We start from the raw sequence: 17,321 nt of genomic DNA, 5'->3' as shown, positions 1-17,321 counted from the left end.
TTCTAATTGCAGACAGATAAAATCCGGTGGCAGCAGGTATTTATGGTCACTAATAAATCCAACCCCTTGGTAGGCAAGGGGATTAAGGGTTATGGGGAGAAAGCGGGAAAGTGGAACTGAGCCACTTCAGATCAGCCATGATCTTATTGAATGGCGGGGCAGGCTCGAAGGACTAGATGGCCTACTCCTGCTCCTATTTCTTATGTTCTTCTGTTCAATAGAGAATTCAGGGGAGCAGAGGGGGACTTCCTTACCTAGAACAGATTGATAATGTGGAACTTAGTAGCACAAGAAGTATTTGGGACAAATAGTGTACATGTATTTTAAGGGAAAGCTGGATAACCTGTTTTTCCATTCATGGGATCTGTGTGCCACGGGCTGGAGCTGCATTTATTGCCCTACCCTAATTGCCCTTGAATTGAGATTGAGGCATTTAAGAATCAACCACATTATTGTGTCTCTGGATTCACACAGGCCAGTCCAGGTAAGGACAGCAGATTTCCTTCCTTAAAGGGTATTAGTGAATCAGATGGATTTTTCTGACAATCTGCAAATATTTCATAGTCCAGATATTTTTTATTGAATTCAAACGCCACCATCTGCCATGATGAGTTTCCAACCCAGGTCTCCAGAGCATTAGCTGAACTTCTGGATTAATAGCCTAGTGGTATTATCGCTAGACTATCACTTTCCCACAAACATCGGGGGGAAAAAAGAACTGGAAGAATATTTTGGTGTTAGATCAAGAAGGGACTGAGGCAGCTCACTTTGAGTAGTACCATAGCATTGACCACTGGAACCGAATGCTGTAAATTCTCTATCTGTAATACATAAAACGCTAAGAGTTAAACCTTAGAATACTGGGTATGGGATACTTATTCCATGGGATAATCCTAGATCAGAACAGATTGTGCACTGGGGCACCTAAGATGTAAAGAAGATTAATTTTCTCACTGCTTTGCAGGTTTATTATAGCTTTAATAAAGGTTTTGAGCTATTGAACTGAAATTCTTTGATAAAAGTGGGTGCTCTTTAGTGTTCCAGTCAAGTTTTTATGGAGCTTTACTCCTCGCTTCACTCCTGCATCAATAGTTCAGTTTTTGGTCAAAGTATCTATTTCATCATCTCTGCACTGCACTGATAATTCTACTCACTTTGTACTGTGACCACTGTACTGATGTTTGCTCCAGATGCTCAGAGCTGTGAGGTAATGAAATTGCTTGCATCTGAGACATTTGAGAATCTTAAAGCACATCTGTGACCAGCCCGGACTAATTTGTTAATTTACATCCTCCCATCTCCTTAGAAACTCCTTCGTTTGTGCGGCCATTGAAAGATCGGACTGTTGCCAGAGGGGAGACTGCTGTTTTGCAGTGTATAGCCGGGGGGAGCCCCACGCCACGCCTGAACTGGACTAAAGATGATGGTCCTTTGACCATAACAGACAGACATTTCTTTGCTGCTGCCAACCAGCTTCTGATTATTGTGGATGCTGGCTCAGAGGACATCGGGAAATACACTTGTGTCATGTCCAACACACTCGGGACAGCACGTGGCCACATTTATCTGAATGTGATTCCAACTTCCAACTGTGACTCCATGCAGAAAAGCTCAATCTTTGAGGAAGATGGCTGGACAACAATTGGAATCGTAATTATTGTCGTGGTAGTTTGTGTCGTGGGCACATCTCTGGTCTGGGTGATCGTTATATATCATATGAGACGGAAGAGTGAAGATTACAGTATTACAAACACAGGTAGACAAGCTTAAAATGGTTTACGTGCCTGTATGCAAAGTGCTCCAGCTTTATATTGCTTCCATTTAAATTTGTATGTTCATGTTTATGATGGAAGTAAATATGTAACTATGTAAGTACACCCTCCCACCAGTGATGGTGCTGCAGCATCTAGGTGGATGTATTTACAAGTTTATATTGTACATCCTGTTGTAAGTATGGACTTGGGGGTTGATAATGAAAACAGCGTGCACAGATTTTAAATATATTATTAGAGATGTCCTCTGCTTGGAGGACTGATTCAGACTGAAACTTGAACAGTATGTATGGTTCCATGAAACAAATGATCGACACCCGAGATGTTGACCATCATTTTCTCCAGATATTGAAGACCTGCTTTGCATTCTGTTATTTGTAAAACCTGGTCCAGTTTTGTTGGACTTGAAATGTACAATTGCATTTTGACTATAACACAAAATGCCACAGACATGTGTGAAGTCTTTGTTTGTAAAGCTATTTTTTCAAATGACAATACTTGGTGTTAAAAGATTCTAGGACCCCATGACCCAAGTTAGAGTGAGACTCGTAATAGGCAGTACAGTAATTTTTTTCTTTAAAAATAGTTTATGGCATCTGGAGATATAAAGTAGCGTTATAAATGCAATTCTTTCTTTCCTCATTTAAAATGGGCTCTAGGACGCCTACATGTCTTGTCTGCTTTACATGGTCTCTCAGGTGCTAATATGGTTTACGTAAGTGCGTCAATGATATTTAAAACCAGTCTGTATCAGACATCTTCATTGTAGAGGATCTCTGACTAGGACATTCACCGGGCAGCATGGTGGCACAGAGGTTTAGCACTGCTGCATCATAGCGCCAGGGACCGGAGTTTGATTCCAACCTTGGGCGACTGAAGTTCGCACACTCTCCCCGTGTCTGCATGGTTTTCCTCCAGTTTCCTCCCACAGTCCAAAGATGCATTGGTTAGGTGGATTAACCACAGTAAATGTGCGGGACTACAGGGAAGGATCTGCGTAGGATGTTCTTTCGGAGAGTCAGTGTGGACTCAGTAGGCTAATGGCCTCTTCCTGCACTGTAGGGATTCTACTCACCATTGTAGAGGATTGTCAGAAGTTTATTTGGCAGAATGATCATTGTGATTTTGAGATGCCAAACTCATCAGGGATGGCTGAAAAACTTAGTCCCATTACAAGCTATATGGTACACCATGATATATAAAGCAGTTAGTGTACTCTGGTCCACTGAGCTTGTAATGAATGCTTCTTAAGAACGACACGTACCAAGTTCGTTCAGTGTCTACAGTAAAAATCTGCCAAGATGTATGCTGTTGTGTAAACTTGGTCATTTATTGAATGAGACCGGCAGTATACTTGTTCAGTGAATTAAATACCTGCATTGTAAAGAAAGAGTTCCTTCAGGTGCAACTTAAATAGATGGGCTTAAATTGAGAAGTTTATTGCCAAGCAGAACGTTTTAATATGTTTGTGTTTTTTCCAGATGAAATGAATTTACCCGCCGATATTCCAAGCTATCTGTCTTCCCAGGGAACTCTGTCCGAGCCTCAGGAAGGCTACAGCAACTCGGAGGCTGGAAGCCACCAACAGTTAATGGCATCTACTGCCCATGGCTATATACACAAAGGAACTGATGGTGAGTAAGTGTGCCTCTGCTGATTTGTGCCCTAGTTTTATGGGATTGTCATCTGGCTTAATTGCTGCAGAGTTCTGACTATAGACAATACTGAAGAAGTTTGAAGCAAGTGGGCACCTTATCAACGCAAAACATAAAGTTGTGGATTAAGGTACCAGGGAAGGACATTAGAGTAAACAGCACAGATAAGATCACAAACAATTAGATAAGCTTTGCGAGAGAGAAATAGGACTTTGTTTGATTTTATACTCTCACTGAAAGATTGCTTTAAGTTCAGTTCTTTTGAGGTGATATTCGTTATGATCTACGATTATGTAACAAGGTGGGCCATACACCCCTGAGGAGTGAGGGTGAGATGATGGGTAAGAAAAATTCATCACGTTTGCCTTGTGGAGGGAATTCTGGTTTAGTGGCATAATACAGATGTGTTTTTTCCATTCTTTCACAGAATGTGGGTATTGCTACTAGGTTGACATTTATTATCCATCCCTAATAGCCCTGGAGATGGTGCAGTCAATGTGTTGTAGGTGCATCCACAGTGCTGTTAAGAAGGGAGTTCTAGGATATTTATCCAGCAACAATGAAGGAGCGGTGATATAGTTCCAAGTCAACGTGGTGTGCAGCTTCGAGGGGACCTTGCACATCGTGGTGTTCCCATGTATCTGCTCCCGTTTGTCCTTCTAGATGGTGGTGGGTCGCAGGTTTGGAAGGTGCTATTCGAGGAGGCCTGGAGAGTTTGTGCGTCTTGTAGATGACACACTGCTACCACTATATTTGTGATGGAGGAAGTAAATGTTGACAGTGGTGGGCAGGGTTGCTTTGTCCTGACTGGTGGTGTGCTTTTTACATGTTGTTGGAGCCACACTCATCCAGACAAGTGAGAAGTATTTCACCACAGTCCAGACTTGTGCCTTATGGATGGTCTACTTGCAAATTATATGCCTTGATTATTTTGCGTAGAATTTGCAGCACAGAAATAGGTAACTGAGCTCAACCGATCTTTGCTTTGTGCCCCGAACAAGTGATACTAATGATGCTCTAGTTCCTAAGTATCGATGAAAATATTACATAATGAAATCATCTAGTCAGGTGCAGTGCTATTGGCACTGAGACCTAACATGGCGGGAGGAGGCAGACTAGGCTAGTTCGATGTGGTTACATATTAGATCGCCTTGATTGCCTGAAGCTTTGTTTGCATTTGGAATAAGAGGGAATTCCAGAATTTGCCTTGAAATAAACAAAAGGACTTGTGCCCCCATCACATTTTTTGAACTTTCCCAAGTGAAAGGCTTATTACTGAAAAAAAATACACAAGTGCTGGAAAAACTTCAGAGGAAAGTTATTTTGGACTGAAAGTGTTAACTCTTTCTTTCTCCACAGATGCTGCCAGCCCAATAGGTTTCCCTAGTAATTTGTTTTCTTTCATCTGCAGCAATTTACTTTTGCTATAGAAACATGCATGGAAAATAGAAACAGGAGTAGGCCATTCAGCCCTTCAAGTCTGCTGTGCTGTTCTTTATGATCATGGCTGATCATATTCAATACCACCACCTCTACCCCCTACTTCCCACCACATACCTTGATCCCTTAAGCCCCAAGAGATATATCTAATTCCTTGAAATCCATTTTTTTGTCTCAACTACATTCTGTGGTAGCAAATTTCACCTTCTGGGTGAAGAAATTTCTCCTCGCCTCAAAAGGCTTCCCTTTATCCTCAAACTATGAACCCCAGTTCTGGACTCCTCCACCATTGGGAATATTCTTTGTGAATCTTTGCTATTAGGACTTGCTCCTGTTCCTTTGTTTCTCGTGATATGCTAATTTAGCCCAACCTCTGTTGCTTCGTCCAAATAGGTATTTGTTATGTCGATACTGGGAGTGAGACAGATGCCGATATCCTGACCACGCCGCTCACAGCAAACCTGCATGGGAGGATGGGATCCTTGTATGCAGGAAGAAGCAGCTTCCACCCAAGTGAGCCTCGTGAAGGGCTTGCACAGCAGGCTAACCCAGGTATGCATTGCATGTGCTGTTACACATTTGGGAGTTCTTGGAATTGAAACTGCAGTCCCAAAAAGCCCATAAAATTTTATCTATATTGCGTCTTCGCAAAGTAATTCTAAAAGAGTTAATTCTATTCTTTGCTGTATTGGTTGGCTCATTTTCTATCGTTCTTAACTCTGGTGCAAATTCTGTTCCTTCAAGCTGTAATCAAGGACCTAAACACACAGTCTAGGGTGACTGTGCACTTGTAGGTCCAGTGTTCTGCTCAAGGCAGAGTTTTGGTGAATGTATGAGATCCTAGCACAGTACTTGAAATGTAGGGGGCTGTTCCAATGTCCTGACCAATACACCTTTCTCCACCACCGCTGCCAAACAATGTTAAGTGGTCACTAATACAAAGAACTATACCTTCTGAGAGTAAACTTCTGCTTGTATAATGCCTTTTATGTTCTCAGGGCGTTCCAAAGTGCTTTACATTCAGTATCAATTTTGATATGTACTCAGTGTTGTAATGTAGAAAATGTGCAGGTCAATTAGCACAGCAAGTCCCACAAATAGCAGGCAATAATGACCAATTAATTTGTTTGTAATAAAACTGGAGAAATATTAGCCAGGACGCTGAGGCAAATGCCTTGCTTTTCGAATTCTGTCCTGGGATCTTGTCCATTCACCCAACAAATGGCTGCTGCATTTGCCAATATAGCAACAGTGAATGTTGCTCAAAGTAAGTAATTGTAAGTATTCTGTCCTGAGACCTGATACAAGTAAGTCTGTTTATCTCACAAATAATCCAACTGATACTGCCAGTTTCAGGGAATGGTGCTTAAATTATTTTTAACTCCAAAATCTGTGTTTTCAGGTGGTACATCTGGGCCACTGGTGATCTGCTCAGACTGTTATGACAATGCTAACATCTACGCAAAGAATAGAGAATACTGTCCGTATACGTTCCTTGGAGAGGAGGATCATCTAGAGCATGCTCTGACTAACATTATGGGTCAGCTTCCAAAGGACAACTTTGCAGTACATGCTCAGCACGAGGCCACGGCCATAGACAGTCTGATCACAGAGGCCGACATGTCCGTTTATCTAACAAATCACGATAGGATATGCAATCCAACACCTGCAACACAGCAGCACCGGAAGGGTAAGTTATTTATTTCACTGTGCAATCAGTCATTGGATAATGAATTGTGCATGTATAAAAATACATTTAACCCCTCTATTATTCGAGAGGAGGGCCTGCCCCCTCAATTTTTGTTTGCACTTCAGTCTAATGCTCCTGATTTTGGTCATCCGGTGTAGAGTGAATAGTTAGTATAGTTACAGTGCTGCTTAAGATATGTTAATCAGTAAATTTATTCAATTCTTTCTCATTTACGCAAGACAATGACATCAGTGGTGGGTTGTAGGATTAGGAGCTATACATTTGTAATGTCTCACTTTCAGTAAATCTAAAACTGAATAAATATTGACTTCTGATCTCCTCCAGTAAGAAGTTTAACAAATTACAGAGCTGTAATCACTGCTATAACTAGGTTTGTTATGACCTCAAAAAAACAGGTAGCTTTTAAAAGGAACCAAATTCCCAGTTATTAACCGAAGAAAACCACAAAACCAGATTTTACGTGAGAAAATTACCATCAAGAGAAAAAGAACAAGCTGTATTAACTTAACATTATACTGGGTAAATCCTTGTATTTTAAACCAGAATTCAGATCAAAAAGCTCATTGATATTAGGAGCAGAAGTAGCCCTTCAAGCTTGCTCAAATCAGATCATGGTTGATCTCTTCCTGGTCTTAAATCCACTTTCCCACCTGTTCACCATATCCCTTTATTTATTAGAAATATATCTATCTCTTTCTTGAAATCATTCAGTGATTCAGACTCCACTGCGCTATGGGGCAGCCAGTTCCAAAAATTCACCGCTTTCTGCGAGAAGTTTTAAATCTACCACCTATACCTGTGACTTGTTGTTCAAGATTGCCCCGTAAGAGGAAGCATTTGGTCTACATTTACTTTATCAGTCACTTTTAAAATTTTATATACATCGATCAGGCACTCCCACCTCGTCTTTCTAAACTTCAGCAAGTACAAGCCCAGACTGTTTAATTTCTCCTCGTACATCAACCCTTTCATCTCTGGAATTAATCTGGTGAACCTCCTTTTGAAGTGCCTTCAATACCATCATACCCTTCCTTACGTAAGGAGACCAAAACTGGGCATAGTACTCCAGATGCGGTCTAACCAACACCCTATACAATTGGAACAGCACTTCTCTACTTTTATACTTTGGCCCCTTTGCATTAAATGCCAACATCCCATTTGCCTTTTTTAATTACATGCTGCACCTGCAAACTGACTTTATGCAGTTTATATACATAGCCAGATTCCTCTGCCCAGACCCATTTTGAGTCTGCTTTCCATTTAGATAATAATTTGCCCTTTTTTCTGCCCAAGTGGATAACCTCACACTTACCCACATTAAACTCCATCTGCCAAATTTTGGCCCATTCTCCCAGCCTACCTATCTGTCTGTAAAATCTTTATATCCTCTTCACTACCTGCTTTCCCACCTATTTAAGTACCATCCACACATTTTGCTACGTTACACTCTGTCCCTGCCTGCTGATCATTTTTATATTCAACTTTTCTATTGTTATATTTTTATTTCAACTGAGAATTCCTTTTGTTCAGCTACTTCAGGTTATTCAATTCTCTTAGAGCTCAACCAAATTATGCTAAGAATTCATTCTGATTCTCCTTCAATTTCCATTTATCTTCCAAAGCGAGGAGTTCCTTGTGGATTCTCTGACTTGTATCCAGATAGGCAAATTGTCCAGCATTATTGCAACATCTCTCAAGCTTGGATTTCCCCAGCCTGGGCATGGCCCTCACATCCTTGCATAGTCACTCCAAATCAGAAGTGCTACTAGTTTCTGCTGCTTGCCCATATTGCTGGCAGATTCTCTCTGCCAGCTCCAAGCTCCTGATTCAGACTGTCAGGATAGCAGCTCTTAGCAAAACAAAGAAACCTTCCTTAACTATCCCCTTTTCCCACCACCCTCTCCCCACAACCCACTCCCCGCACACCACCTTAATGGTGATATGACGCACAATGACCTGCTCCCAGATAGAAATGCAAATTATTTATTGTTAAACCTGTCCTTTGATCTGAAAAGTATATGGATACTTTAAACCCATCTTTCCAACAGCTGTCTCTTCCAGATTTTCAGAGGTAACTATGATCATAGGCATAAATATCCCTCACCATCATCCCGTATCATCTGAAATTCCAGGCCTGTCCATTAAGCAATCCAGACCAAACTTTCTTTTACTTTTTAAAATTTAATCTACATTTAAAATCACAGTCACCCGAACCAGAGTAAGTTTTCATAAACCAAAAGTTACAAACATAAAAACATTCATTAAGTTATACCTTTGTAACTTTTTTAAAGAAAAACTGTGTGTTGAAAATAGAAACTCTGAAACGTTGGGAATTTATAATCAGTCTGTCAGCGTCTGAAAAATAGCTGGTTCAACATTCCTGATGAAAATTCTGATGATAATCCACACTTGGTCACTATTATAGAAAGAATATTATTAAAATAGAAAGAGTGCAGAAAAGTTTTACTAGGATGCTACTGAGACTTGATGGTTTGTGTTATAAAGAGAGGCTGGATAGACTGGGAATTTTTTTCTCTGGAACGTGAGGGGCGATCTTATAGAGGTCCGTAAAATAATGAGGGGCATAGATCAACTAGAAAATCTAACTTTTCCCAAAGGTAAGGGAGTCTCAAACTAGAGGGCATAGGTTTGAGGTGAGAGGGAGAGATACAAAAGAGGGGCAATTTTTTTCAGAGGGTGGTGAGTGTCTGGAACAAGAGGTAGTAGTAGAAGCAGGTACAATTGTCTTTTAAAAAGCGTTCAGACAGTTACGTGGGTAGGATGGGTATAGAGAAATATGGGTCAAATGCAGGCAATTGAGACTAGCTTAAGGTTTAAAGAAAAGGCAGCATAGACAAGTTGGACTGAAGGGCCTGATTCCTCAATGACTCTAATCCAAGATAACATCAGCAGTAATCCTTCACTCTGTAAAATGCTGTGATCTGTCCATGACATTTCAAACAGGAGAGTCCTGTTTTCCAACCCTGCCCTAACTGTCTCTTCCTTTTGAAGTGTTATTTTAAAGTTTTCTCCTTCCCACCCTATGTTTGTTGTTTGTCGGTTTAATGAGTTAATCAGTTTCTTTTATGGGCTTCCTGACATTTGGCAAAATGGTTCAGTGCAGTAAATCCTGTCCATATGATGTGAGCTTACAGCATTCACACTGAAGCCACTGCCCATTGAAGGGCTTAGCGCAGTCATGTATCTCCCTCACTGCAGGTGTGATGTAGGTGAGGTGTTTAAAATAAAGAAATTTCTAAAGATAAATTATTTAATCAGGCAGGGAATTCTGAGCAAGGAGGCAATTAGAATTAGGCTTTTCTCTGGTGATGTCAGGAAGCACTTAATGCACAAAGAGTATTCAAAATCCAGAATGCTCTTTGCAACAACTCTTTTAAAAAGTTAAGGTTTTTACTGGAAGTTTCAAAAGGAAGATTGGTTTTTGGGTAAGAACATTAAAGCTTATAGAACCAAAATGAGTAAATGGAATTAAGATACAGATCAGCAGTGATCTAATTAAAATACTGAACAGCAACACCAAGCTGAATGACCTTGTCCTGTTACTGTGTTAAGAATGTTGTGTTTAAGTTGATCATTGCGTGCTAATTTTCTCACTGTCTGTTGCTGCTTGTTTTTTGTGTGATAGAATCCTGTCCACGGCATCCATGGAGTCTGAATGCGGATTCAGGATTGCATGCACATTCTCGTTATCCACAGCATCCTGTGACTGTCCATGAGAATCCCCGGGCTCTTGTGGAAGGTGACAATGAGGCAGAGGGTCGGTCTGAATCCCCTGCAGCCAATGATAGACTGAGCCAGGGAAGCCTTGAGCAGAGCACTGAGTGTGAGCGAACTCTAGCCGTGCAGGCTTATGGGGCCACAACGTAGACGACCTGCATGATGAAAGCAAACGCATTATCAATACCCTGAGTGACAGAACCTCCATCCACTACCTCAAAGCAGTGCCACTGAGGCCAGACACACCGGATCTGTATGTTTATGATTAGACTTGATGGATCTTCATTACTCTCCTCAATTTCATTAATTGTTGCTTTTCAAGAAAACAGTCCTTGTTCGGAAACAGCGGAGGAACTATGATCATAGACGCGAATACCTCTCAGCACCATCCCAGCAACACAGTATGACTTCCCTTTTCCTGCCTGTCCGTTAAGCTATCCAAACTTGTTTGTTTTCAGTGTAAGCCATACACTACATACTCTGTTGTTAATGTGAGTTTTTAAAATATATCTTACTGGGGGAAAAAAAAACAACTGGAATTGTGGAATGCAATCCCTGAAATATTGGCAAACCCTCGGCATCACATAATAAAGATTGAATTTGATTGTCAACATGGGCTATAGGAATAGTCGCACTCCAGCCAAATAATTTGACCCCTTAATTTCTCCCTGGAGACTAGAAGAGTGTTCAGCTTGGTGTTCTCTAGAATAATTCCTAGGTTTGGAACATCAATATCTTCAATTGTATGTCCGGGTGTATATTTCACAGTTCCAGTTGATATGGTGTGCAGAATCACAGTGACAAGACCGCAGCAAGTAACTAACTGACTTAAGAACAGCGCATGGATGAGTAAACACGTGTAATTGTTCTCCTGTGTAAATTCATTTCACAGTAACGCAATTGCTCAATTTGCAGCTCGGGATCTGACTTTTCAATTAGCTTTTCTGAAAGAATCTCATCTTTGCCAAGACAGTAGTAGTAAGTTAGAAAGGCAGCCAAAAGAACATTCTCTGTTCTCTCCCAAGTGTGACAATTATATAGGCACTCAGCTGGCAGACAGCGCGCTGAGGTCTTGGTTACAATCCAAATTCAGTGCAGCAAGTGTAAAGCCATTACAGTAACTGGACTGTATTTATGATGTGGAATATGCTGGTTAAATTGTGGATTTTGCACTTCTGCCAGAATCCAATTTATGATGCTACAAACATTATTGTTTTTTAAAATCACCTTGCATTTTAAGAAGCATTAACTTGCTGCGCTCCAGTCAAGATAAGCTCAGTGTGACATGGCTGCTGCATCCTGCTTGCAAGATTTAAGTAAGATGTGTTTTGGTTTGGCACCTCCTTAGCTGAGGAGCAGAGAAAGATTGACGTGCCTTTGACTGTCTGCGAGTGTGTGAATTTGAAAATGCCATCGTTGCTTAAACATTTTAGGAGTTCCAGGCTCCAGATTGTCGTCCTCCGTTAAAGATGTGAACTGGAAATAAAGCACCAACTCCAACCCTACTTCATGGAAGTGAACGGCAAACAGTGCGTCACAGTGAAGCTCTTCTCCTCCTGGGTTGCTTCGTAACTTTGGCAGAATAATCATAAACATACATACATGATTTTATTTTGGCCTAATGGCAATTCCTTGTTGGGTAGCCAGCAGGAAGAGACTTGCCAGGGGAGTGCAGAAACATAAACGGTTCCATGTGATTTCTGAAACATTTCCCCCTGGTCACAATGTCCTTGTCTATTTTGGAACCTTTGGTATAAATTGACTCTTGCATTTATAACTTTTATATATAAATATATAAATATTCAAGTAAACTCAAGTGTAGAGCCTTATATGATGTAAATAAGTTTCCTTTTTTAATTATGAATTTGAGTGTTTATTGTGAGAATTGGTATAAGTGACATACATATGGCTGAGGCCAGCACCTTCAATTCCACTGTCTCAACTGCACCCAATCAGTCTAGGTACCTGCAGCTTTGACTGGTGCATCTAGTTATCAATGTTATAGCCACTACAAGCCAATAGAATACAATCAAAATGGAAATTACTCATTGACTCTCCATGATTTCAGATGTTCTGTGTATATAACAACCTGAATGTTGATCATAATCTCCTGAGATTTTGGAATGCGCAATCCCAAAGAGCAGAAATATCACTGAAAGGTGGCACATGAGTGGAAGCTGTAAACAGGCAGTAAGGCTGAAGCCCCATTCATCAGCTTTAGAAATTGTGAATTCTTACATTAAATAAGTACCTGTGGGTAAACCTCTTGCTATCACATTGGACCTATTGTTATTAAATATGATCAGATTCAAGTTCGTTATGTCATATTTCCCAAGCACATGTTGTGGTGAGTCATTATTGATAGCTGCTTCTAGAGTCAATTTACTACAATGACAAAAGTAAAATATTGCAGATGCTGGAAATTTGAAATAAGAAGAAAAAATGCTGGAACTACTGAGCAGGTTGTATAGAACCAGTTAATGGTTTGGGTCAGTGACCTTTCTTCAGAACCGGTGAAAGGTCATCAACCTGAGACAATGAAAAATCAAAGGCAGAGAAATGCGGAACAAACCTGATCACTATTCAAACTTTGCAGCAAAGAAACTTGTAGAGCATAATTCTAATCACCAAAAACAGTCACCTTCTGCTGTAACTTAATTAACAGTGAGCACAGCCTCCTACCAGGGTGACATCAGAGCCACTGCAAATACCCTTCACCTTATTACCACCAGCTCATGTCTCGTGACCATGGGATAGACCAATAACTAAGCCAAATCTCTGGCTATATCAGCCTTATGGTTCTAAAAGTTAAAGTTTACGAATTAGTCACAAGTAAGGCTTACATTAACACTGCAATGAAGTTGGTGAAATTCTCCCTAGCCTCAACAGTCCAGGGCCTGTTCAGTTCAATGCACCTAATCACGTCTTTCAGAATGTGGGAGGAAACCAGAGCACCCGGAGGAAACTCAAGCAGACACGGAGAATGTGCAAACTCCATACAGACAGTGATCCAAGCTGGCAATCAGATCCAGGTCCCTGGTGCTGTGAAGTAGCAGTGCTACCATGCCGTCCCAGGTTCTGGTACTGATTTCATAAGCAGCTTCCCTCCTCCTCTCTTTTTCTTTTCTTTCTTGCTTGCTTGCTTTCTTCTCCCCACCCCCCCCCCCCCCCCCCCCCCCCCCCACCACCACCACCGCCACCACCACCACCACCAAATGACAGCCACTTATGAGATTTAATTCAGTAAACTTGTGGTTTAATACCAGGAGATGTATAAAAACTGCCATTCGTGCTCCATCTGGCCCTACACCTATATCTGGCTCTCACCATGTACTTGATTCTTTAATGCCTTGCCAGTGTCACCCATATCCAAAGAACAATTGATCACAAAGGAGGGGAAACACATTTAACTGCTGATAGACTGGACCACTAGACCATAGTTAAACACAATTATCAAGTATGAAATTATTATCAGATGCATGATTGACCCCAGTGAAGTAAATCCAACACCTTTCAAGTTAATATGCCCATGATCTGAAGCCTACAATCTGTGAGAATCACGTTGAAGGTATTAGCTGAAAATTTTGCTGGAGTGAAAATGTGAGTCACTAAACTTAGTTTGAGGATAAGATCTATCCAGGTTTGCAGGCTGCAGATTAATTTTGAAGCGTAGACAAAGAGTTTCAGAAGTGATCTTCAGACATTCACACCAGTCTGCAATAGTGGTTTGTGTCATGTGTTTGGCTTGCTGCAGTGATTAACTTCACACTGCTTGTCTTTATTAAATAAATTCTACAGATAAGAATCTGCCATGTTGGTGTGGGCCTGCAATTGTGTGTGAGTTCAACAGCTGAGGGGTAGGAGGCTTCCATTTCTAAAATACGTTAGTGAACCAGTTCAGGTTTTTATTTGTGACAATCTGACAGCTTTGTGGTCACTTCATGATTTTTTTTTTGATGGAATTTAGTTCTGAACTACCATACTTGGATTTGAACTCCTGTTGCCTGGATTATTGAGAGGCTGCTATTGCTAGTCTAGTGACAGAACCATTTCACTGTTGCACCCATATCTAACATGTTCAGTCTTTGCTTCTGATTGTTCAAATCTCCTAACGTCTTTACATTGCCTCTCTGGCAAGTTTTCATCTGATGTAATGTATTCATTACCCCACTTGGTTATTACTGTTTTCTCGCAAACTTTTGGGTCACAACGGAGGAAAATATGGAATAATAGAATTCATTAACAATTCGTCAGAGTTCTGAAGCTTTTCTTAAACCAGCTGGTGGTAATGATTAACAGCGGATTTATTTGACCTGATTCTGTCAGCAATTGTAGTGCACAGGGATTTATTCCATTGATGTCAGGACTTGTTTCAATACCCCGTGATTAATGATTTACTTCAGTAAATTATTACTTAAATATTCAATTCCAAAGCATATGTAGACCAAAGCAAGGATTGGCTGGAGTGGATTGACTATTTGGTTAAGGCTTCTGGATTTTGTGCAAAAGATCATCTTTAATCTGCCAAATATTACAGCACAGCAGCAGGCCACTTGGCCCATCTGGTCTTTGTTAGTATTTATGCTCCACGTGAGCTTTCCTCCCACCTTACTTAGGTTACCCCACCAGCCAAATACATTCCATTCTTTCTTGGGTCTTATCTAACTTTCCTTCAGTGTGATTCACTAATTGCTCCCTGTGGTAACATTCCACATTCTCACCGCGTTCTAAGAAATTTCTCCTACTGGATTTGTTAGCAGCCGTTTTATATTTATGGGTCCCTAGTTGAATTAGATAATCCTACCTGGATTAGAGGTGCCATTGTCACTATGGCTTTTCAGGTTGTGAACGTTTTAGCAGTTGTACTATGGCCTTTGCTCTTCCAATTTTTTTTCCTCGTTCATCTAAAGCTTTGAGTGTATTCCCAATGGATTGGATATTGTCTAACCCAGACCAGAGTAAGTGTTTTCATTCACCCATTCTCCTGCCTTGCAAACTCCACCCCCATACGCAAGTGTTTTGTATTCCATCACCGGCTATTCTATACAAATTTCTGCTTCCTTGTCATCTCCATCACAAACTCTTCAGTATCAAGCTTTCTTTCCTGATTAAAAGATTCCTCGCCTATCCTGCCCTTTGCAATGTACCCTTACAGCGTTGGTACATTGGCTCATATCAATAACTTTTTTACTGGGTGTAGGTTTAACAATTCCAGGGCTTGGACCTATGTTGAGCAGTATGTCCATGACCAACAGCCGAAAACATATTTCAACCAGAGGAAGTATATTGCAGTGAAGGACTGGTTGAAGGACAATGTGGAGAAATGGAATAAAGTTAGTAGTAAGAGTCTTTAGTATCTCTCCCTGCATTCATTCATCTCTCCATCCTCAAAGGCCTTTCCAAACCAAACTTCTTGGATCTTACTCCACGAACTCTTACTCCTCCTACTCCTGACTCCCAGGAATGTTTTCAGTACAGTTGGCATTCCTATTCAAATGAAAATCAATGAGAACTTCATTGTTGTCTCCGATTCTTCATTCATTATTTCCCAGAACTTTGAAGCAATTAAACCACCTTATTTATTTACTGATGATTTTTAGCGCCCCTATCAAATCTTTTCTTGACAGTCCCAATTTTAAGAAGGACATTGCATTGTTTGGCTTTGGTTCACAACACCAGGTTAAACAGGTTTATTTGGTAGCACGAGCTTTCGGAGTGTTGCTCCTTCAGGTGAGTGAGGAGTTGTGTTCACAACCAAACTCAATTTACAAGATAATGTTTGGAATGTGTCTTCACAGGTGATCAAGTCTCAAAGGTACAGACAATGAGAGTGGAGAGAGGGTTAAGCACAGGTTAAAGGGGTGTATATTGTCCCCAGCCAGGACAGTTAGTGAAATTATGCAAGGCCAGGCAAATCATGGGGGTTACAGATAGTGTGGTATGAATCCAAGATCCAGGTTGAGGCCGTCCTCGTGTGCAGAGTGACACTCTGAAAGCTTGTGCTACCAAATAAACCTCGGACTTTATTTAAGCTGGTGTTGTGAGACTTCTTACTGTGCTTACCCAGCCCAACGCTGGCATCTCCACATCATGGCTTTGGTTCCACAGGATTGTTGCGAATCTGGTGTTGGTCAGATTCCCCACCTAGCCTCAGCTCAGATTTTCAGTGCCCTCTTTGTTGAAAATGTGTCTGAAGGCAAGCCAAAGATTGCTCATTGGCAAAAGTTCACAATTACCTCTCTTCACTTTCTGATTCCCGGTGCAAGATTGAAGTGTGGGTGAGGCTACATGTGAGAATTCTGCAAATAAAAACAAGATGTAAAACGAGAAACGGGTTAACGTTTTAGCTATCTAATTTAGTCACTTGATACTGAAGAATCTGGAAGTGAACCTGATTGCAAATGTTATATGGGTTGTCCTGGAGAACGTATTGTTGGGTGGGGGGGGATCTGGAGGTAGAAAATAAGCAAATATTAGACATGTATGTGCAGTGCAAAAACAGACTATTCAGCCATTCATGCCTGTGCTGCTTCTCTGAAAGAGAGCTACCTGGTTGGTTATTTTATATTAATGTACATAGTGCCTGATGCAACTAAGAAGCAGAATTTAAAGTTAATTTAATTCTTTTGCTTTAACTTGTATTCTTGCAGGTACTGTACAGTGATCCTCTACACGTACAGCACTATGAGCCCTCTATATAGGTACTGTTCATTAAATCTGTGTACATGTGCTGTGAACCCTCAATATACAGATACCGTGCTGTGATCCTTTTCTGTACTGGCACTGTCTGTGAATGCTCTCTGTATAGCTACTGTCCTGTGACTCCTCTCTGTACAGGTACTGTGCTGTGAACCTATCTGCAATTTCCGTGTGCAGGTGTGGCCAGTGTCTGTCCTTGTGTACATTTGTTTCACCTCAGTCACGTGTACATTCTGTAAAGCATGTGTAAAATAAACCTGTTTATGTAAAATATCTTGTATTTCTGCATACAGTGGGGGGGAAAAA

At 40.9% G+C, this 17,321-nt stretch overlaps 1 protein-coding gene across 2 annotated transcripts in view; it reads left to right on the top strand.

Moving 5' to 3' along the window:
• The window catches only part of lrig2 (leucine-rich repeats and immunoglobulin-like domains 2), a 79,556-nt gene extending 66,099 nt beyond the window's left edge, over positions 1–13,457 (top strand). For both annotated transcript variants that reach the window (XM_080209676.1, XM_080209675.1), the window contains 5 exons: positions 1,307–1,756; positions 3,254–3,406; positions 5,261–5,419; positions 6,270–6,557; positions 10,225–13,457. In XM_080209676.1, coding sequence (XP_080065802.1) covers positions 1,307–1,756; positions 3,254–3,406; positions 5,261–5,419; positions 6,270–6,557; positions 10,225–10,466 — 1,292 coding nt within the window. In that variant the 3' untranslated portion in view covers positions 10,467–13,457. The remainder of the gene's footprint in view (positions 1–1,306; positions 1,757–3,253; positions 3,407–5,260; positions 5,420–6,269; positions 6,558–10,224) is intronic.
• Positions 13,458–17,321: the final 3,864 nt, after the last annotated feature.

Source organism: Carcharhinus amblyrhynchos, chromosome 22 (genome assembly GCF_965287045.1).
Source record: "Carcharhinus amblyrhynchos chromosome 22, sCarAmb.v2.hapA, whole genome shotgun sequence".
Taxonomy (NCBI): domain Eukaryota; kingdom Metazoa; phylum Chordata; class Chondrichthyes; order Carcharhiniformes; family Carcharhinidae; genus Carcharhinus; species Carcharhinus amblyrhynchos.
This window is presented reverse-complemented; position numbering and strand designations above follow the sequence as displayed.